A 24,219-nucleotide genomic window follows, 5' to 3' on the forward strand; every position below is an offset into this window, starting at 1 on the left:
TGCAGAAATTCTGACATTGCGCGTTCTCTTCAGTGGAGACTAGATCTAACCAAGGTTCTCCCCACTGTTGAAAGAGGCCTTGCGCCACCTCAGAGTGAAGACGCCATTCGTGATTCATCATGCACCTGCGGCCGAGTTCGTCCGCCCTGGCCTTCAGTGAACCTGCCAGGTGTTGAACCATCAGGAAAATGCCCTGATGTTCCAACCATGTCCAGAGGCGCAGAGCCTCCTGACATAGGGTCCACGACCCCACTTCGCCCTGTCTGTTGCAGTACCACATGGCAGCGGTGTTGTTTGTGAACACCTGCACTACTTTCCCCTTGACAGAGGGAAGGAAGGCCTTCAGTGGAAGTCGGATCGCCCGGAGCTCCAAAAGGTTGAAGCCTAATATGAAGCCTGGACTCCACCGGAGACCAGAGACCTCTGATCTCCGCCTCTCCCATGTGGCTGCCCCATCCCAGGAGGGACGGATCAGTCGCCACTGTGCGCTCCGGTTGGGGAAGGGACCGGGATCTGCTATTGACACAATGCCGGTTCGTGAGCCACCACTGCAATTGTTGTGCAGTGCCCTCCGAGATCTGGACGTAATCGGACAGGTTCTCCTGATGCTGCGCCCACTGGAACTTCAGGTCCCACTTCAGAGCCCGCATATGCCATCTGGCATGAACGACCAGCAGGAAGCAGGAGGCCTTGAGGCCCAGCAGCCTCGGGGTCATCCTGACCGAAACCCAGGATAGAGGCTGAAAGATCGGATTCAGAGCCTGAATATCCTGGACTCGCCGTTCGGGAGGATAGACCCAAAAGTGCGTCGTATCCAGAACCGCTCCAATTAAGAGGAGCTTCTGAGCAGGAATCAGGTGCGACTTTGGCACATGGATGGAGAACCCCAGCAAATGCAGGAGGGCGGCCGTAGTCTGGAGGTGGGAGACGACTGTCTGGGGCAAGCCCTACTTCAACAGCCAGTCGTCGAGATTGGAGAAGAGTGGAACCCCTGATTTGCGCAGATGAGTTGCAACCACCGCCATCAATTTCGTGAACACCCGAGGGGCGCTGGTAAGGCCAAAGGAGAGGACCGTAAACTGAAAGTGCTCGTGGCCTACCGTAAACCACAGGTAACGCCGGTGGGCCGGCAGGACGGAAATGTGGAAATATGCGTCCTGCAGGTCCAACGCTACCATCCAGTCTCCAGGGTCGAGGGTAGATAAGACCTGAGCCAGAGTTAACATCTTGACCATCTCCTTCCGGAGGAAGCAATTGACGTCCCTGAGGTCCAAGATAGGATGCAGGCCCTTGTCTTTCTTGGGCACCAGAAAGTAGTGGGAGTAACAACCATGTCCTACTTCTGGCGCAGGAACGCGCTCGATGGCCCCCTTGGCCAAGAGGGCCGCAACTTCCTGTTGAACAAGTGCCAAGTGATTCCCCCGACCTGCAGTGGTACTGGGGTGGCATGGCTGGAGGGGTAGTCTCGAAGGGGAGGGAGTAGCTCCTTCGGACTATTTGTAAAACCCACCTGTCAAAAGTGATGGTGCACCAGTGGGGGAGGTGATGGCGAATCCTGCCGCCCACTGGCGTTTGATGGGCCTGAAAAACCGGACTAGGAAGGTTTGGAGGAAGTGGTGGCTGGGATGGAGGTGGACTGACCCACACGCTGGCCCCCTGACCCACCTCGGCAGGTCCCGCGACCGCGCTGAGACAGTTGCTGCGCAGGCCTATGGCTCTGGAGCGAACGTGTCGGGCGCCCCTTCCGTGGCCATGAAAGGCACGAAAAGCAGAAGATGGAGGAGGGCGCGTGGCAGAAAGGCCCAAGGACTTGGCCGTAGCCCACGAGTCCTTAAAGTGCTCCAACTGCTTTGTTGCTGAATAGGTAAATGCATTCAAAGGACATGTCCATCAGAGTGTTCTGGACATCCCCAGAGAAACCAGTTGTCCTCAGCCAGGCATGGCGACGGAGCGCCACTGTCGTGGAAATCGCCCTGCCCAGCGAGTCGGCTGTGTCAAGGCCACAACGAATAGTGAACTTGGCTGCATCCCTTCCTTCAGCAATAGCTTGGGAGAGCACTGTCCGGGCCTCCTCCAGACATTGAGGCAGCACGCGCGCCACCGTATCCCACACAGAGTGGGAATAACGGCCCAAGAAGCATGCGGTGTTCACAGACCGCAACCCTGAACTAGCGGAAGAAAAAGATCTTCTTACCGAAACGCTCCAGTTTCTTGGATTCCCTGTCCGGTGGTGTGGTAGGGAATGTGCTCTGGGACGCAGAGACTTGGACAACCAAGCTCTCAGGGGTGGGGTGTTGGGAAAGGAAAAGGGGGTCACCCAGAGCCGGGCGATGGCGTCGGGCCACGTTCCTGTCCACAGGAGCACCTGTGTTGGGCCTGGACCAGGTGCCCAAAAGAACGTCCGAAAGAGCATTGATAAAAGGCAGCAGTGGCTCCACAGAGGTAGCTGCCAGCTGAAGCACTTCCGTCAGGAGGTTAGTCCTGACGGCCACTGTAGGGAGCTCGAGGTGGAGGGCCTCGCCCGCCCTACGCAACACCACAGTTTAACTTGCACCCTCCTCAATAGCCACGGTAGGAGGAGACAGCATGCCAAGGTCAGGAGAGGTATTAAGACCACGGGCATCCCCCAACTACTCTGCCCAGTCCGAGTCAAACTCACATAGTGCTGTGAGAGGGTCCTCTGACCCCTCCCATTTCTCCCCTTCCTCCAAAGGCTGATGAACAGGCCGAAAATAAGGAGGTTGGACATAAGGATAGAAATCCCCTATCGACGTCGAGCGACGCCATTCCGGCACCATATCCTCATCGGGGCTGAAACCGGGGGCGACGTCGTCTGGTGTGCCGGGCAATATCGGAGGTGGTGCCGGTGGGGACGACATCGGTGGAGGTGTCACAAGGTCAACCAATGTTGACCAGGATCCATGCCTGGATCCATGGGGGTCCTGCGGAGCCGGAGCAGACAGCGATGCCAGAGCTGCCGGCAGTAAAGAGCTAGGACCCCCAGCCAAGCCCGCTGGGCCCGTAGGCGCGCCGGTGGTGCTCCACGGACCAAAGAGGCGAGCCACAGCTGACAGAAATTCCTGCAGCTGAGCCGGAGTCGCCGACGGACCCAGGAAGGGCGGGTAGGCCGGCGGCAACTGCGTAGGCTCCGGAGGAAGTCGGAGAGCAACGGTGCTTTTTAGACTTCTTGGAACACGTAGTCTTACCTGACCCCGAGTGCCAAGACTTCGATCCCGACGAACGATGGTGATGGCTCCGCGACAGGTCCCTCGACCTCCTACGGTACCAGGATCTTGAGCGGCACGGAGCAGACTGCCGGACTTCAAGCAACTTTCAGGACTGCTCCCGCAAAGTCTTCGGCACCATGGCCCGGCAGTCGGGGCACGACTTGGGATCGTGGTCGTGGTCGCGCCCCAGGCAGTAAAGACACACACGGTGCGGGTCCATCACCGACATCATGCGATGACAGTCCCCGCAGGACTTGAAGCATCCCTACTGCACCAGGAGTCGATCGACTTGAAAAATAGAGACAAATGGCCTCGAAGAAACTCAGTCAAAAAGTGACTCGGGGTACTACCCTCTCCGGATCTGCGCTTGCTGGCGTGGAAAAAGAAAGAACATGCAAGGGCGGCATCTAAGTAGCTGCCGCAACGTCATCTCGGCGACCACGACACCAACGACGGATGCGGAGCCGCACGACGCCACCTTCCGACGCACAGGGGTAGTGCTGACGAAAACTTTCCAGATCCAGTCTGATGCCTGGGTTTCTTTCAGACATTTTTACAACAGAAAATGTATGGAAAGATATTTAGAAGCTACCGATCAACCAGCCAGCTTATCTGCGATTTTTATTATGAATCATCAATGGTTTTGCGAAACCTATTGCCAACAAGGAAATTCCGGCCCTTTGGACTTGAACTTTTTAACTATTCAGCTTATGTATCCTATTGTGCTGGTACTGTTGTGTCAATAGATCTTGTGGGATGATGCAAAACCACATGCTGCCAAAGTATGAATGAGAGCTTGCTAATGAAACATACAGCGAGTAACGAGAGTCACAGGTTTACAAACCAATGTTTAATCAGCCTTGGTTCTATAGTTTACATGTGCTTGGTCACGTGTCTTTCCTAGTTTTGTTTTCATGATGGTAGAGTCATTCTAAAAGTTAAAGGCTCTCTGATGCGATATGCAGGTTACAGGTCAGGATCCCATATGAACAATGTTGTTTATCATTTTTCAGAGAGCTATAAACTTAAGAGCTATCATAATGGTGCTAATAGTGTTTGTTGTAATTACAAAGAATCTAAAGGTTAGTTTCTTTTTGAATGCGAGGGGGTGCGACCTGCGTTTATTTTAGTTGACCTTGCTTCTTTTCAATCTGTACTGCGCTGTGAAGTCTTCTTGGTGCTGCCTTAGAAAGAATTGTGGGCTACTAGATTTCACTGTTTTATGTGGCTGTTCTGAACTGTAATTACCACAGTCTTCAGACAGTAGTCTTGCTTTCAAGAATGCGTTGTCCAATGTTCCATTTCAGCCATGTCCATCTACAATCGCCTTGAGACAAAGGTACAAGCGGGTATGCTGATTTCGGCTACATACGTAATATTTTTTGCATATAGTGCTTGATTTCACACTGCTGCTTTTTCTGAGCACTGTTCAAACAACGTTAGTTACCCATGTATTCTGTTAAATAGCACACGTTTATATAGGCATTACAGAATAGCTTACTAGATGTGAAAAAACAGATTAAGCACCACAGTTGCTCAGATGTTAACAATTCTGCTGCAATAAAAGTCTGAATTCATCAAAGAACTGCATTTTAATTTAAACCTAGCTGGAACTGACAAATACTCTTCAACTACATTGGGTGCTGTTAAATGAAATAATAGCAACACCTATTACTACATCCCTTAGGGGGTAAAAAAGCGATGTGGATATATATTATGAAGACTGTCCAAATTGTGTATGTATGTGTGTGTGTGTGTATATATATATATATATATATATATATATATATATATATATATATATATATATATATATATATATATATATATATATTCATCAAATTCGCCAGTAAATGCACACTCAGAGTCCCAGATGTATCAGGCAGGTAGTAGTTTATTGTTTGTTGCACGAACAATAAACTACTACCTGCCTGATACATCTGGGACTCTGAGTGTGCATTTACTGGCGAATTTGATGAATAAAAATTGCCGGTTTCGGGCATACTGGCGACATGCACCAACTGACAACGGGCTCGGTCTCGAAATGACCCGTTCTTTTGGAATTCATATATATATATATATATGTTAACCAGAATGCACTCGATGCATACGCCCACTGGGGCGGGATCATGAACATTTAAAACGGCATGTAAAGCATCAGCAGCTGTTTCTTTCCCTCAAGTTTGCCATTGAGAAAGGGAGCCTTGCTCCGGAAACGCGTCTGGCATGAAGCTTGTTAAAGACTTTGCAAGGAGAAAGTGTGCCGTGATTTCCTGCTGCCTTCCTATCAAATAAAGGTTTTAATAGAACATCTTGTGAGGCGCTTCGCTTTTCTGAGCAACCTTCGTCTGGATGTATAATGGCCTGCTCTGGCCATGAAGCTGCCCCCCCGCCGACAGAGCGGGTCCGGTACTCTCACGCTGGGAACACCGTGAAGGAAAGATGTTGCCTAATCGGATGGCATGAGAAAAGCAAGAAATGCGTCACTACGATTATCCAGCATGTTGAAGAAATTCATATCGTATATGAATTGAAGACCTCTGAGGCAGAAGCCGGAGGTGCTGTGACTCGCATTTTTAACATTGTATTTTGTGTTGATTTCACTTTTAAAAATACCTTTGTACCTTTAAACAGAGCTCCTCTCTGTATTCACCGCCTTGCAGGCTCCATACCAAACAGCGGTTCTAACGCTGCACCGTACGATTATACGGACGCTCTCGCTGCTCAGCGCGAGGTCACGCCCACCCGTGAGGCCACGCCCACTTCCCACCTCCCAGCCTATGAATAGCGCTAGCTGACAGCGCGTGTGCTAGAATTGAAGACCTCTGAGGCGGAAGCCGGAGGTGCTGTGACTCGCATTTTTAACATTGTATTTTGTGTTGATTTCACTTTTAAAAATACCTTTGTACCTTTAAACAGAGCTCCTCTCTGTATTCACCGCCTTGCAGGCTCCATACCAAACAGCGGTTCTAACGCTGCACCGTACGATTACACGGACGCTCTCGCTGCTCAGCGCGAGGTCACGCCCACCCGTGAGGCCACGCCCACCTCCTCGTTCTTTAAATGTGCCTCCCTCGCAAGCGCAGCGGACGAGCGCAGCGGGAGCGCCGTTTGCGCGCCGAAGGCGCGCTTAAGGCAAGCCCGTCTGCGCCCGTCCGCGACCGACCGGGACTAGGGGCTATACCCCCTACAGGCTCCAGCTCATCCACGGCTAAACCCATCCGCTACACTCGCAATGATTTACTAGCTCTTAACAAAACCACCACGGTTGCTGGATCGCCTCCATGCATCCAAACTGACCCTGGCCTATCTTATGGATCTATCTCCTGTCGCTCATGTCGATGGTCGAGCCCGGGTCCACACCCAACTGATCATCACACACTCCCCACCAGCAACCAGCTGGAATTGAAATGTCTATATTTTAATGCCAGATCTCTTCCCAAACATGCTTTAGATATCTGGGACATACTAACATTTAGGACCCCTGATCTGGTCTTTATTACAGAAACATGGCTATCTGATGCCAGTGCACCAGACCTGGCTAACGCCCTTCCCCCTGAATACAAAATAATCACACACAATAGACAAAGCCAAAAAAAAGGAGGTGGAGTTGCTGTGATTTTCAGAGACCACCTAACATGTCTCACGGAAACAACGTCTGTCTACCCTGAACATGAGATTCTTCCATTTAAAATCCTCGCGGAGAACCTCATCATACTAGCCGGTGCAGTTGTCTATAATCCGCCAGGACAACAAACCAGCATAGGCACTAAACTATTGAATCAATTGCTTCCATCCTGCCTGAAACATAAAAATTACATGGTCATTGGTGACTTCAATGTCCATTATGAAAATACTAATGCACCCGGATCGTCACAGTTGAAGTACGACATGGAAATACTGCAACTTAAGCAGCTGGTTGAGGGCCCTACACATTCAGCAGGACACACCCTGGATCTCCTTTTTACCAACATTGAGTCGACTACCATGAAGGAAATCCTTCCCTTGTCCTGGTCTGATCATTCCATGCTATCCTTCTCCTTTAAACTCCCCGGTAAATTCGCGAAGTCTAGATCCACCCCCCTCACCACCAACAGAGCTTGGAGACTAATCAATGACTCCAACTTTCAAAATCACTTTTTTGAGATAGATGTCATATTGCAGGATGACTCCTCCGTCTGTAATAACCTCACTTTGCTAGAAACCAGAATTCGCCAAACTTTAGATAAACTAGCACCCATGCGGGAACTAAGGAAAAAAACAACTACCAGGGAAAAATGGTATACCCCTCTCCTTAAAAGCCTCAAAAAGGAATGCCAGAAAACTGAACATCGATGGAGGCAAACCAAAGATTCAGAAACAAGAGCAGACTATGTCACTAAGCGGAAACAATATATTCTTGCCATTCGAGATGCGAAAAAAGCATTCCTCACGCTACGAATCCATGAAAACCATAACTCCGCAAAAGAACTGTTCAAAATTGTAAAGGAGCTTAGTAATCCATCCAGCACCTCACAAACCCTCACCCCCTCAACTGAGGCCTGCGAACGTATCAGCACCTTCTTTGTCGAGAAGATTAATAAAATTTATTCCACTTTCACCCCTTCACATTCCTCTTCCCTGCCCGATAACCCCGATGAAAATTCGTCAATATCAGACAAGGATAATGTCCATCCGGACGCAGGCAATCTCCCACATCTAACCAATTTTCAACCACTTTCTGAAAACGAGGTACTATCGGTTCTAAAGACAATTAGATCAGGCTCTCCTGCAGACCCATGTCCTTATTTTGTGTTCTCTGAAATTGCACCGACACTTTGCCCTTTCGTCACCAAACTTTTTAACCAGTCCCTCACCACCGCATCTTTTCCAGAAACCTGGAAGTACGCATCTGTAATTCCCCTCCTGAAGAAAGCCGGATCCGATATCCTCAACCCGGAGAATTACAGGCCAATTTCCCAGCTCCCTTACCTCTCCAAGGCTTTGGAAAAAATGGTTAATATACAACTGTCCAAATACCTGGAAGACAATTCACTTCTGGACCCCTCCCAGACCGGCTTTAGAGCCAATAACAGCACCGAGGCAACGTTGCTGGCAGTGTCGGACAGTGTCAGATGCATCACAGACCAAGGGGGATCTGTGGCCCTGATACTGCTAGACCTGTCAGCGGCGTTTGACACGGTATCACACGACTGCCTAATAAACATCCTCCTGAGCAAAGGAGTGCAATCCACAGCGTTAAGATGGATTAAATCATTCCTTAGCAATCGCACCCAAGCTGTGCGCATGGGCCAATTTTACTCTAAACCCTGTCCCATCGGCTGTGGGGTCCCACAAGGGGCCTCACTAAGCCCCACTCTCTTTAATGTCTACGTTTCATCTCTGGCTGACATTGGAAGAAAGTGGGGCATCGGCATATGTTCCTATGCCGATGACACTCAGCTGATGGTGACAATGGAAGGGTCGGAAACAACTAAGAAAAAACTACACAGCTGTCTCTCTGAAATGGCAGAATGGATGCGCAACCACTGCCTAAAATTAAATGCCGGAAAATCGGAGATACTACTGTTTGGAGGAGCCAAACTCTCATGGAACGACACGTGGTGGCCCCCGTCTCTGGGATCAGCCCCCGTCCCGAAACAGTATGCCAGAAATCTTGGTTTCATGATGGACGACGCCCTGTCCATGGAAGATCACATCCGCATACTCTGGGGCAAAGGTTTTGCAATTCTCAAACTCTTGGCAAAAATTTTCTCCTGGATACCTTTGGACTGTCGACGCACAATCACCCAGGCCCTCCTGGTTAGCCGCCTGGATTACGGCAATGCCCTGTTCGACGGGATGAACGAACAACTGTTCTCCCGCCTACAGGTCTTGCAGAACCAGGCAGCTAAACTGGTCTGTAACAAAGGCAAGCGAGATTCGGCCTCTGCATGCCTAAAAAAACTTCACTGGCTACCAATGCGTCAGAGGGCAACCTTCAAATTACTCTGCCTTGCACACAGAGCCCTTCATAAAACAGGCCCCATCATCCTTCAAGAGAAACTTGAATTCTATATCCCCAATAGGAATCTAAGATCCAACAACTCAGCTCTGGCAAAACCCAAGCGTATTTACAAAGTAAGGACTGGTGGACGCGCCTTCTCATACTTGGCGGCTAAAAGATGGAATGAGCTACCTGTGGACCTTAGACACATCACTAACTACCTACAATTCCGCCAAAAACTAAAAACTCATCTCTTTCCCAAAAACTAACCCCCCACCACAGTTTCAGTAGTCTTCTTTTCCTACAGCGCCGTGATATCCTATGGGATGAGTGTTGCGCTTTACAAATACCAAAAATAAATAAATAAATAAATAAATAAATATCGTGGAAAATGTGAGTTACTGCTGCTGCCACAAATGGAATTTACTTACTAAAAACTATGTTAACCAGAATGCACTCGATGCATACGCCCACTGGGGCGGGATCATGAACATTTAAAACGGCATGTAAAGCATCAGCAGCTGTTTCTTTCCCTCAAGTTTGCCATTGAGAAAGGGAGCCTTGCTCCGGAAACGCGTCTGGCATGAAGCTTGTTAAAGACTTTGCAAGGAGAAAGTGTGCCGTGATTTCCTGCTGCCTTCCTATCAAATAAAGGTTTTAATAGAACATCTTGTGAGGCGCTTCGCTTTTCTGAGCAACCTTCGACTGGATAGGCAGCAAAAGGAATGGCGCGTGGAAGGGATTTAAAGAGGGATGATTCCCTGCTTTAATCGTGCCTGAAAGATGCCTTTCTTTTCATGAGCCAAATACTTCAAAGACATTTGCGACAAGGATTTTAACTCACCTGCCTGCTTTGAAAACGATTCCTTGTAAATATCAGTGCTTGTGCAGCAGCTATTATCACCGAAGTAACTAAATAACTCTGGATTGCCATGCCATCATTTGAAAAATATGCACAATGCACTTTGGGAACGGTAGTATTTACTAATGCAGTCACGTGATACACCCTTTAAATAACACCTGTGCGCACCTGGGCGCTTGTGTTCCTGTCCGTGATCAAGGCAAATAGCTGAAACGTTGGGCGAAAAAGGAAACAGACGCTCTGTAAAGACTCTGAAATAAAGCAACTCTCAAGGTATTGGGCCTCACATTGTTTTTCCTGCCAGTGTGGTGTTTGTGAGCTGCTCCGTGCTCATGCAGTGAGGCCACCCTGAAGGGCCTGGGGCTCCGGAAACGGGGGAACGCTGTTGCTTCTTATTATATTAATTGAGGAGCCTGGCTCACTCGCGCCTTCCAACCCACGAAGGGATGTCTAATGCAGCAAAAGGAATGGCGCGTGGAAGGGATTTAAAGAGGGATGATTCCCTGCTTTAATCGTGCCTGAAAGATGCCTTTCTTTTCATGAGCCAAATACTTCAAAGACATTTGCGACAAGGATTTTAACTCACCTGCCTGCTTTGAAAACGATTCCTTGTAAATATCAGTGCTTGTGCAGCAGCTATTATCACCGAAGTAACTAAATAACTCTGGATTGCCATGCCATCATTTGAAAAATATGCACAATGCACTTTGGGAACGGTAGTATTTACTAATGCAGTCACGTGATACACCCTTTAAATAACACCTGTGCGCACCTGGGCGCTTGTGTTCCTGTCCGTGATCAAGGCAAATAGCTGAAACGTTGGGCGAAAAAGGAAACAGACGCTCTGTAAAGACTCTGAAATAAAGCAACTCTCAAGGTATTGGGCCTCACATTGTTTTTCCTGCCAGTGTGGTGTTTGTGAGCTGCTCCGTGCTCATGCAGTGAGGCCACCCTGAAGGGCCTGGGGCTCCGGAAACGGGGGAACGCTGTTGCTTCTTATTATATATATATATATATATATATATATATATATATATATATATATATATATATATATATATATATATATATATATATATATATATATATATATATATATATATATATAAAAATATTAAGTAACGTTAGTTATAGCTAGGTGAATTGGTCAGAGGTAACATTAATGTTTTGAACAAAAAAAAAACCCACAAATTAATCTGTTATAATTAGTGCGCGCGCACACACACACGCACCCCTTCCCCATAAAACATTGGGGACCCTAGAATCATGAGCAGGACATTCCTCTCATTAGGCACATATGGTGTTTTGTTTAAGATAATAGTCTATAGCTACCTTAAGTCAATCACTTTTAATAGAGGTCCATGGCTAAGGCTGGCTAAGTCAAGTTCCTAGTTTAACGGTATGCCCACACAAAGCACATTTTCGCTTAGTGCTGTGTTTGAATGTTCATCGTCTTAACTAGCTAGGACTTAATTTCATTTAGGTTGCTAGGCTATAGGGGTTGTGGAACGTTGGGTAGGAAACTTTGGGCACAAATACAGGCTATTTAAAAAAACCACAATTTACCCTCACTATCCCAGTGTCAGTGTTAAATTTACACTGATGCGTTCAATTATAACTAGACTGAAGATATTATACATGTAGTGTCAAGGGTAGGAAAACAAATCCCAGGCAAAATCAACACTCCAGTCATTCCAGCCAAGTCTGAAGCCAAAACAAAAATTTAAAACAACAAGTTGTAACATGCCAGTCCAAACACTAAATGGCAGGAGAGTGCAGAGCACGTGAAACTGAAATAGTTGTAAGTGAAAAACCATTTATTTTAATCCTCATTCACCAATCACACCAATAAACATCTGAATGCACTCCAGCATTTTGTCCCTCACATTGCAATTCAAAGCTTTATAAATTCCTGAAGCTAAATACCTGTATGTACAATGAAGTCATTCTCAATCATTTTGGACTTCAGATTTTTGGGTATCTGCCCTTAAAGTAGGCATGATGCCTGAGGCTACTTACCGAAGTAGCAGGCAACTATAAGTGCACTACAGCTATATAGTTATGAATATATGCAAACGCATAAGTAAAGCACCATCAATGTTTGCAAATTATGTTTGGAAAGGCCTTTTCATTCTGCAGTTCTAATTTGCCTTAAAAGAGGAGCTATTCTGATCAATGTATATTTTAAGGCTTCATCCACTGTGGTGTCGAACACAAGTCCTGCTGTTGGCAGTAGTTTCTGGCTACGCCAGTCTAATTATTTCCTTGAGTGTTCTCACTTTAGCAGTACCAGGTACATTTATTCTCCACCGTACACAACAACCTGCTGCCATGCCTTCAACACGGTTTAGGAGGTTTGGCCAAATTCAGTCAGCTCCAATCTACCTTGCACACTCATCTTTACACAACCACCACTGGATGTGCTGCTACACAGATAAATCCAACAACCACTGGTCCCTGTTCCTTAATCAAGAAGCTCAATCTTTTACACCCATGTCTATTCCTCCACTGCTGTTGTGCTATTTCTCCTTATTCTGATTAGTGGGGCAATTTCCACAACAACATACGTTTGTGTATTAGCAAGATTAACCACTTAACAATGTTGTACAATAGCCAGTATCTTTCGAGAGTGAGTTGGTCTAGGGGAAGAGTCACTAGTTTGTGAGTTTACAAGATCCAGTTCCTAAGTAGAATATATAACCTTCCTTTATCAGATGTTAGTATCTTTCATAAATTCTCAAACTACCAACCATTTCTTCCCTGAGAGACCTATGAATGTGGAGTAATCAAAAGGTGCCATGGAATTTAAATTGGCTGTCAATACAGCTCCAGTATTCAGACACTCATTGGCTGTTCAGCAAACCAGTGAAAAACAGGATACAATGCTAAAATGACTGCTACATGAATATTTACGGACTTTTAGATTAATATGGAAGAATAGTGTAAAAAGGCAAGGCAATTCTATGAAATTGTAAAGGTGCACAGATATAGGAAAAGTAACTAATTAATTGATGACATCAATGATGTCAAAAACATTTCTAAAGTAAAAACTTAAATACAAAACTTTGAGATATGCATAAAGTACACTTGCCACCTGCACAACTCAACTTACCAAAAGTTGGTACAGTTTAATGAAAATGCTACAGAAAAGTACATCATTCAAACTGCTGAACTAAATGCAACCCATTTGTTATTTACTTGTTCTTCAATGCAGCCTCTATCTGTGTTTGGCACGGACTACGAACCAAGGCCTGGTAACTTACAGTGTTGCTGAATCTACAGCATTTTTATGCCGGTGTTCAATATTGGATTAGAGTCTCCCATACTGGCCCAAATAATGTAGGCAGTTAGGCAACTGACTTTTCTAGGAGGTTTTAAATATTTGGTTTCCATGGCCAGAGGATAAATGACTCGCTTTGTTATGGTATTTGTTAGGTCTGTATAGCGAAAAGGACACAGCCGACATCCCTTTACGAGATACTCTTTGTCTCTATGAACTCGATCAGGATGCTGCCCCTGGACTCACCTTCTTTTTCTTTTTTTTCTTTTTCTCTTTGGCTGCTTGAGCTTGTTTGTGCTCCCACACAAGATTAGTCAGGTTGGCCACATACTCATCAGTCTGCTGTAACAGGTAGGCAAGACGGCGATCTTTCTTCTGGTCTATCAATTTACGATAGCCTTCTTCATCTTCAGCCTAATATTACATCAAACAGAAGAAAATACCCATAAAGTAATTGTACTGCAAGCACTTACATAATCTATGTTCATTCATGAGAGATAGGATATGTGTGTGATCCAAACATTTAAATAAAATACCTAAATCTTCAAAACCTTAAATGACAAACTAGAGTACATATAGGCTTCCACACAATTAACCCAGCTTACTCACGCCTTAATATAAGGAATATAAGGATAGGCTATGAATGTACTCATATTCCTTGCACAAGAATGTGTTGGCAATACACTTACTGCTCGTTCCTCCATTTTTTTAGGGCCATGTTAATGGTAAGCAAGTTGTCAAAATGCATCACTAATGGAGTGTCATTACATTTTGCACACAGAGGCAAATGCATTTGCTCTGATCTCAGAAAGATTTAATTAAAATGATGAACTAGGTGAACACTGGAAAACATGGTTTCATGAAAATAAACTTTCTTCAGGTTTGAAACAAACATTTGCAGAGGCACAAGGTTTACTTGCATCCACTCATGAGAAGGTACCTACCATTTTCTGAAAATGCCCTAAACGTTTACTTCTCTTAAATAACACGGTCTTACGCATGATAGCAGATGCAATCCAGCAACAGTTTATTCAAATCTATATGTAGACTTGGATAACTTTCATTTCCTTGATCCCTACCCTCTGTGTGTTGTTACACTAAACTAAATTGGTGGGATATTTCAAATTTGTTTAATTAATTCATGCCCTACTAAGCACAGAAATAACTACCAGAAACACTACCTCCATGAAGAGATGGGAAGATGAACAAATAACAGGGCACTTCAAACTGAAAAGAAGTGTCCCTAATTCATGCACTTTATCGACCCACCAGAAAACTTTGACAAGAATATTCACAGCAACTACCAAGGTTCATTATAAGACTCCAGTAATGGAAGAAGCTTGCTGATGGTGTGGGTGGAAGATGAGTATTTGTTTTACCCAAACTGGAAATCACTGATCTCGTGTGTAGCGAAAAACAGATGAAACTAATAAGACACATATGGTCGTTTTGTGGGTCTGAACCTACATGCTCTTACAGAAACTATCAGGAAGCCTAAAATTGATATGTCAGCTTTGGTGGAAATATCCATTGCCCTCCAGTAGGTGTGCCCACAGTTCACTTGCTTTACAAAATGTATTAGGGTGTGTTCAATCTATTCCAATGTCTACAGCAGCAACGTCAAGGACATAGAATGTGAGTTTTCCATTAATGTGTTGTACTAGCAGACTCTGAACACTAAATTTTTTACTTGGTAATTGTAATGGTTTGATCTCACGAAGTCTAGTCTATGAGCGCAGTACATAGATCTTCCTATATCAATGAGATTATAAGATTCCTCTGAGGTGCACTCCATTTCACATTTTCAACTGCTTGATTAGGTAATGTAGTCATCCCCATAAGAGGTACAGACATATAAAATTGTGAAAAGAAGTGTCAAAAACAGGTTCTTACCATCAATCGCCTCATCCTTTCCTTCTCAATCCTCTCGGTTTCTTTCTTCTGCTCTCGCTCAGTGTTGGCGTGCCAAGTTGCCACAGCTTTGGAAAGCTTTTGGATTTTTCCAGTAACAGAACGGTGATACTCTTTAAAATCCTTGGCATGCTGCAAAATGCTGTTGAGATATTCCTAAAATTGAAAAATGACAGTAAGAAATTACACATTACCCTCCAACCTGAAAGTAACAGAAACCTGCACTGTGCTGGAATTACTTTAAGCTCCCTTTAATTTAGTAAATCAACCTGGTACACCTAGTAATTTTACAATATATTCCCCATGAACACATTATGAATTAAACTTAAAGGCAATTTGTTTTAACACAGCACATTTAGATACTAGAGACTAAACTGGTAATAATTTACTATACATGTCTTTAGTCCTTCATTTAAAAACTGGTATAATGGTAACGCTCAGGCAGATTTCCAATCCACTTCTATAACAAAGTCTCTAAAACTATTATCAAACCCTTACAAGCAACTTTTACACATTTCACATACTCAGGCTGAGGCAAAGTTACAGGTACAGCCGCGACAGCCTCAATCATAGTTATTACATAAGAAGTCAAAGGCCCAATGGCAAAGACCCGCAAAACCTACAAGCCCCTCTCTTCAACAATCCAGTTCTGGTTTTCGGAGTGTCCCGTTCCCGTTCCTGCTGCCTCTTGCAGTGCTGTACTGTCACCCGGAGGTCAGGAGGCTTCTTTCAGCCCGTTGCAGCCCCCGTTGTGCCCCCCCACACCATCCATCTCTCGGCGGTGCGACGGTGAAGCTTGCCGTGAGCACCGCGGACTGCTGGTCGATCGCCGCAACGCTGTGGATGCCGCGGCTTCAGGCGGCTTCGCTCGGATCCGCGGTTCGCGCCGTCCTCCAGGTAACTCCTGGCTCACGTAAAGGTGCGGGCAGCGGTTTCTTCAACCAACAACCAGCCTGCCTATAGCCCCCTGCTTGGCCTCGCTTGCCTCCTTTCCCTCCTTGACTCTTTTGTTCCCCTTGGCTCCCCCCGGTCTGGAGTGTGGTCTGTAGTGTGCACTCAGGGGGTTTGCGTTGAGGCAGAGGCGCTGAGGCCCTCTTTGCCTTAGAGCCTATCTTGGGGCCGCTGAGAGAGCAGTGAGGGTGGAGAGGAGCAGTGTTCGGTGGCAGGGGGTTCCCCCAAGGAGGGCACCAAGGTTTGAGGAAGGAGCGCAGGCAGAGTCTGAGGGGTGTTGAAGCAACGTGGAGAGAGAGAGTGTAACCACAGTTGGGAGCCACCGCCACCGTGTTTCCTGTGCCTTCTGTCCCTCTCTCACCTCTGTCCCCCCTCGCTGCCCCTGTTCCCCCCTGACCATTGCATCAAGGTCTGGCAACTGCGCTAACTGTGATAACTGTGGCTACTTTCACCAGTTCAGCCTTCGCTACCCTTATCATCGAAAATTAGTGACAATCACTACCTGCATCCTACCTGTATCTTATTTGCATTCCACCCGTATTCTATCACACTCTGCCACGCGCCGCTTGGAGCAGCCTGGTGCTCTTACAACAAACTTGGACCACGGCGCCAATACAGTCATGAGATCGGGCAGAGTAAGGAAGACTCCCTTAAAGCAAAAACCCAAGCAGAAAAAGAAAAGGCAAGCACAGAGGTTTCAAGTGGCCTTGTACTGGGGCAAGAATCTATTAAAACAAGTATAGAAATCAACATAGCCAAAGGAAACACCGGCATTTTTCTCCGGCACAAACTCCTCTACCAATGGCAAAGATGACAGAGGAGTGCTAAGAACGGCAAAAATAACTTCTCACCAATTGGCCGACTCGATGCAGCTACCAGGAAATCCAAATGGTCAATGACCTCATAAGTATTGACGGGGCCCCCCAAAGGAAAAAATCCTGTACCTTGCAACCGAAAATTTATACAAAATTTTCTTTCTTGAAAGATCCTAGAACAGCAATTTACTCCAAAAGTGAGTACGTAAAAGGGCTGCAAACGCCACTACAGCCAGAAGTTCTGACTAACTCAGCCTCTTATCACGTCCCCTACACCCCAATCCCTCCACCAAGTTAAAAACCATCAAAGGAATTCGCCTACGGTGGGCGACCAGGTTTCATAAAAAAAAAAAAACACCGACATCAGGCGGGCAGGTGGAGACTCTGAAGAGGCACTAGGGGAAAGAGTCTAAATTGATGAACTAGGGGGCATGAGGGACCCTCAGGGTCACTCCCTGGCCCCAAACCAGTCTGCTGATCAATCAGGAACAGCCCACCTGTTGCACCCAAAAAACAGCTCCCCACTACAGCGGCAAGAATTTAAAACCAGATGCACCAGTAGATCCGGCGGCCTCCAACAGCCCACTGGTCAGCAAACCATCAGAACGCTACACAATGTCACCTTATGAAGACTCCCATGCATCAAGTCCGGACATGTCTTTCCTGGCCTCTCAGGAATGGGAGGAGCTCGTCGCTTCTTATAATTTAAAACCTGTTCAAAATCAAACATCTTCTGAACTAACTAATACACCACTGTTGGAAAAATGCAATTTCAGTAACGCCATGCACACAGAATCTATTTGGGTGGCAATCTTAAACACAATGCAACATTCAACCACAGCTCTACAATACCAATCGCATAAAATGGATTTACAGCTCACGGTCCTTCATACCCTGGCCGACTTTACATCAGGGATTGAAAATGTATTGAAAGTTATCGGAACTTAATAGACTAATTAAGCGCTACACGGAAGCCAAACCATCCATCTTGTATGCACTTGCGCCCCAATAATTGATAAGCTAACAACATTACCATCTATGTTAGGGAATCAATGTCCTTCAAATCTACAGATGGACAGCATAAGCCAGAGACCGCTACATCCGAAACCCAAAAAATGGACCCAACACCAACTAACTTATCCAACACTCCTGTAGGTAGCGATGCAACGCCAATAATGGCCCAAACACATGCGAGTCCTGCCAAAAAAAAAAAACACACCCTCGGAAAGCTCGTCACAATCAAAAAAGGAAGGGACGAAGTAAGAAACCACTAGCCTTTGCTCTTAGCACTTCGAGCAGACCTCATGTCACTGTACCAGATTCTGCTGTTGAACATACTGGGCCCGATCCCTTCTACACCTTGTCTGGCAGGTTGGATTACTCCATCGCAGGGCCTCCCACAACCTCGGCTGCCACTTTGGAGCCACCATTGAGATCAGCAAGACGGATCACCCCCAAAAGCGAACGAGAGGCAGGAGTCAACCCAATCAGCAAAAGAGCCAGTAACTCCAAAACATATTAAGGTGGAACAAACCTTGGGGTCATCATTCAATGAAGCCCATCTGTCAGAAAATGCAGACCGAGCACAACAGTCGGCGGGGGGCTCTGCAAAACAAAGCTGCTCACCTAGCAAAACCAAGTCTCTATCTGTCCTCCCGCCAATCTCCCGCACTTATGTCAACCAAGGAGCAGGACAGAACAACCTTCTGCAATTAAGGCCACATCCTCAAGGGGAAACCTCTATTTACGTAACGAAGGAGAGTACTACAGATGAACTAGTCAGCATAATTTTCATCATTTTCATTCCTGAATATGAATCACGAGGAAGAGCGGATATATTAAACAGAGGGAATGTTCTACGACTTAAATTCCATCCCGAGCCTTGGAAACAAACTCATCTGACTTCCTCTCCATAGAATTCCTTCCAAACTATAATTGTCTGGGACCTGAGGTGACAAGGACAAGATGGAGTTCCAGTGGAATTGAGAACAAAATCAAGGAAGAAGAAAGCAAGCTCAAGCTTTGGGGTATAAGACTGGTACCTGAACTGAAATCTCCTTATCCAACTCCGTTTTTAAAAGCTTGGATCGACGCCCAAGACAAAATCACCACCTCAGTATTAAGAGGGGCAAGAAGCAGAACTCCTGGCGAATTAACTGTCTGCATAAAGGGTTCCAATCCAAGCACAAGCTTAGGGTCACCAATTCCAATCTTGACACCGGGAACACAGGCTCGGTCGCAAATAACATGCACAATAACAACAGAGCGTACAAACTGACAAGAGAGCGCCACCTCACAGATAACCCCACCAGAGCAAGGAAAAATGAAACTGTGTAGCTGGAATGTTAACGGTCTGGCAGCCAAAATTGTCGATTACAAGGTAGTTAATTATATGAAGACATTTGACATAATACTCCTCCAGGAAACCTGGGAAGATAAGGCCCTAGAGCTCCAAGGGTACACCTATTTCGTTCCGGTAACAAAGGACTCCAATTTCGGTCACCGTTCAGGGGGATTAATGATGTTGCCTTCAATAACTACAATAGGCAAAATTCAGTCCATAGAGGCGAAAATCACACCACCAAATGTGGCTCAAGCAATAATGATAACGCTTAAGTACAACAATATGCCCCAAGAAGTTATAATTAACATCTATGTGCATCCCAAACAAAAACAAAAAGCAGTAAAGGAGCTGCCAAATGAAATAAAAAGATTATGGATGAGCAAGATACCGACCACATAATTGTTGCTGGCGATTTCAATTTACACCTTTTTAGGTCATGCCAAGACGACGGCCCTGTACATGAACTCACAGCATTATGGGGGATACTGAATCAGGGCCGGGCCAAAATTAATAAACCGTTGAGATGGGTCGAACATCTGCTACAGGAAATAGAACATTTAAATTTAAGAGCACTGAACGGCCGCTTCTTGGAGGATAATCCACCAGCTGCTACATTCCGCTCTGCAAAAACTTCCTCTCACCTAGACTTTACGTTTGCAACACTAGCCATGTTCAACAAAATAGCAACTTTTAGAATAGGCGACAATGCACAGAGTGACATCCACCACAGAAAGTGCTGTTGAATGCGAGGCCGGCTGACATACTAGACGTTTGGAATCAGACTGCAACTGAAGAAATCTCCAACCTAAAGATTATAAGACGCAATCCTAACAATACTGAAGCACTATCAGCCTCTGCTAAAATCCTATTCGAGAGGGTAAAAGAAACCGCCGTCCCAACGGCAACAGCATGGGAAAACTTTACCATGACCTTCAGTGGGAAATTTGCGACCAGGGCTGGGACCAAACCAAGACAACCGGAAGACAAACTAACAAAAGCGAAATTCAGTCCCGAGTCTAAGAGTCTAAAACGCACTATAAACCAAACTCTACGACAACTTCGAAAATCACCAGGGAACTTGGATCCGCAGTCGACCCTTCGGCAAATGAAGGCATCATTGAAAAGGAGGAAGTGGAGGAAAATAAGACTAAAGAATGATGAAATGTGGGCCAAGTTACTGCATGATGCCAAGCAAGAGAACAACGCTAAGTTTTTGCAAACAAGTCACAAGATAGAGCGACCAAACCACCCAGGAATAAGTTCCAATATAACAGAGGCCGATTGGGTAGATTACCTCTCCGCCCATTTCAAAAACAATGGGCAAAAGGAAGGGGAATCAAACAAGGGAACAGGTATTGCTCTACTGGATAGTGAATTCCCTAACAAGGTAAATATAACACAAAATTGCACTATCAAAGATCACTTGGCTGATAGCTCCGATACCCATAAACAACAGGGGATCCTCTGGGCCGCGGATTTAGAATCAATAGCCTTCACTAAAGAGGAATGCTATGCACCCACGGAAAAGCAAATGAAAGGTCTGATAGCCAGAGGTAGAGCTATGGGAGCCCCTGGCCCCAATGGGATCCCTCCGATGTTGTACAAATACGATGCCGACTTTTGGAGCAAGGCTCTATTACCAGTCTTTAAGGGCTTAAACTCTATAGTCACCATCCCGGAATCTTGGAAAGGATCCATTATCAGTCCAATTTTTTAAACAAGGCAATAGAAACGATCCAAATAACTATCGACTAATCGCCCTCATTGACGTAGATGCAAAATATTACACAGGAATAATCTTGGATGAGTTAATCTTTTGGGCCTCATCATTCCCATCAACCAAACAAGGTTTTGCAGTGGCCAAGGAACAACCACCAACATCTTGGCCCTTACATTGTTAATGGACGCAGTCAAGGAATCAAAAAACCCTCTTCCTTTGTTTTATTGACTACACAGCCGCCTTCGACCATGCCAAACTTTGGGGAAAACTGAAAAGCTGGGGTATACCAAACACACTCTTAGATCGGCTAAAACAGCTGCATACAGATACCTGGATCAGGATCAAATTAGGCGCAGGGAGAAATATCTCAAAACGAATCATGACCTCAAAAGGCCTCAAGCAGGCATGTGCCCTTGCCCCACTTCTTTCTAATCTCTTTTTAGCTGATTTGCCAGGGGAGCTGGACAGCTGCGTATCCCACGCTCCAAAATTGGGAAACAAGTTATTGTCTAACCTGCTTTATGCTGATGACCTGGTCTTGATTAGTCGGACTCCAATTGGCCTTCAGCACCTTTTAAATACGAAAATCAGCTTCCCTCACCGGAATGCCCTCAAAATAAACCTCAAGAAAACCAAAATTATGGCAGTTAACTATCACAAAAAGAAGAAGAATAGTTGGTTCCTAGATGGCCAACGTCTGGAACAAGTACTGAGTTATAAATATCTGGTAATACTAATGGATCATAAAAGCTCCTTCAAACTTCAGCTAGAGTCCATGCAGAGAAAGGGAACAACGTATTTAGCACTGAAGTCACTGAAGAGACGGCTTCCCGACCTCACGCTTGATCCCTTCCTACAGGTCCCGAGGGCCAAAATGCTACCAACACTGACATACGGAAGTGAGGCTCTTAAAGGCAAAGAGTCAGCAGTCCTAGACGTCATAATAGCCAACTCCTATAGAGCAATTTTCCATCTTCCAAAATACGTCTCCCCGGCTCAAATACGTCTGGAATTTGGGGTCCAAAGACAAACGATGGAAAGAAGGAGTGCTTACGTAAAAAGGTGGCATAAAATCCGAAGTGCTGAGGCAGGATCTCTAAACTCCCACCTCTGGAGCGCCTTTCTTCATCAAGAAAAATGCTCAGCCAGGGATTACTTGTTTGACTTCATTGAGCTACTGGGCCTGTCTGAACTTTGGGCCATACCGACGGATCAGCTTTCCTTAAAAAAAGCAGTGAAAAAAACAACATCTATGTTATCTGTTTTAGAAGACAAAGCAATCCTTACTAAAAAGGCACACGGCTGGATAGTGCTCAGTTACTACGCAAGGCTCAGACCCCAATCTGCGTATGGGGGCAATTGCAATTAAACCCCATCTCCCTCCATGGGAAAGGAGATGAGGTACTCCGACTTGTCGTTTATGCAGAAGCGGGAAGGAGGACATTACTCATGTAATTTGTATTTGTCTCAACTTAAAGGATATAAGATGCACCTTGTTACGTCCCTTCTTCAGGTATTACGACATACGGTCCTGTAGGCAGGCAGTGTTGACGTCCAGCTTAACTGTCGACTAACAAAATTCTTTGAGACGGTAACCAAGAGACTTACAAACTTGCCGTTATCTGAAGTATGTTAAAAATACGAGTAGAGGGGCTTCAGGAGGGAGCTCCCAAAAAATGAAAAATGTTACTTCATAGTTGTACCAGTGTTATTACTTATTGCCCAAAGGTTAAGAAAATGCTTTTCAAACGTAAAATTAACTTAACACCTTACTTAGTTGTACTCACACTATAAATTATCAAGCCTCTAATCTGAACAACGGACTTGGTTAAGCTGTGTCATGCGGCATGGAAATTATTAGTCATTGTCAATTCAGCACTACTTGAAATACAAGAATTAATGAGTATTGTCTTTAAAAACAGCCAATTGCACAAACTGGGAATATTTTATTGATGATCTTTTTTAATGCTGTTTTAAATGTAATATTTGTGTACAATGGGAATCTTTATTATGTATTTGCAAAGATTTTAACTAATCAAGCAAAAATAAACATTATCTTATCTTATCTACAAGCCCCTCTCACTCAACAAAGATGCAAAAAATATCCAAAAATCTTAGCAACTGCCCTACAAAAAACAATTACAAAGTAAATTCATCAACTGCAGACTGGTTCTGTTAAGGGTAGATTGGCCAGCGACACACATGCACTTTTTGCCATGTTAGAGAGGACCAGGCTTGCTGCCACTCATTCAGCTGCAATTGCACTTGAAGCAGCATCCTTTGGCCTTTTACCCATGCTGTACTACAGCATTGTCATCTAGGCGACCACTACATCAAAATGACTACTGTGGTATATGAACATCATCTGTATTGTTTCCCCACCCACACCCTCCATGTTGCTTCCCTCCACCCCGCCTCACAAAAAAATCAAAAAACTAACCAAACGGTTTCACTCTACCTTTTTAATTTTGCATTTACCAATCCAACCCAGATCAGTCAATAAAAAGAAAAAAACATCTATGTAATTTTCTAGGCGTGCACATGTGCGCATTCATGTTGCGCTCACCTACAAAATGAGACAGGCGTACTAGTCATAGCACTTTTTGTTATTATGCTTTAGCCATGCTGCATAGCAGTGGAAAATCTGTACAGCAGTATCACTAAAAAACAATAGGTCCCAGAGGAGAGAGCTATTGGCTTTGCCAATCCTTGATTTTATAATGCGCCCTGTTCTTATTTCTGAATAGGATTTTTAGTTTCCAAACCCCTTTTTCTTCAAAGTAATAATCACATCCACTGAGCCACAAATGATGTCTGGCAATGCCCCAGTAATACCGGAACTGGACTCCATCACCCAGACTCCTCCACATCAAAAGATGAGGATTATGAACTAATTTGCACTTTGCAGTGTAGTTCTGAGAGAATTAACCAAGGCACTGGGTCATTAATTTAATGAAAATGCTGATCGGTAAGTAACTAGCGACACAATATCATATGCAGCCAAGGTGATCATCCAGAATAAACCTATAGACCACACAGTTCGTTTTTCACGTGTACAGTAGGAAAGACAAGAGGTATTTGAGACCTGAAACCAAGATCTTATGGTGACACACAGACTAGAGG

At 45.4% G+C, this 24,219-nt stretch overlaps 1 protein-coding gene across 3 annotated transcripts in view; it reads right to left on the minus strand.

The window, feature by feature from the left end:
• SMARCA2 (SWI/SNF related BAF chromatin remodeling complex subunit ATPase 2) overlaps window positions 1–24,219 on the minus strand; it is a 1,761,756-nt gene that overhangs the window by 1,434,639 nt on the left and 302,898 nt on the right. For all 3 annotated transcript variants that reach the window (XM_085632958.1, XM_085632957.1, XM_085632956.1), the window contains exons 9-10: window positions 15,249–15,422; window positions 13,602–13,769 (exon numbers count right to left, since the gene is read on the minus strand). In XM_085632958.1, coding sequence (XP_085489084.1) covers window positions 13,602–13,769; window positions 15,249–15,422 — 342 coding nt within the window. The remainder of the gene's footprint in view (window positions 1–13,601; window positions 13,770–15,248; window positions 15,423–24,219) is intronic.

Source organism: Triturus cristatus, chromosome 2_1 (genome assembly GCF_964204655.1).
Source record: "Triturus cristatus chromosome 2_1, aTriCri1.1, whole genome shotgun sequence".
Classification (NCBI taxonomy): domain Eukaryota; kingdom Metazoa; phylum Chordata; class Amphibia; order Caudata; family Salamandridae; genus Triturus; species Triturus cristatus.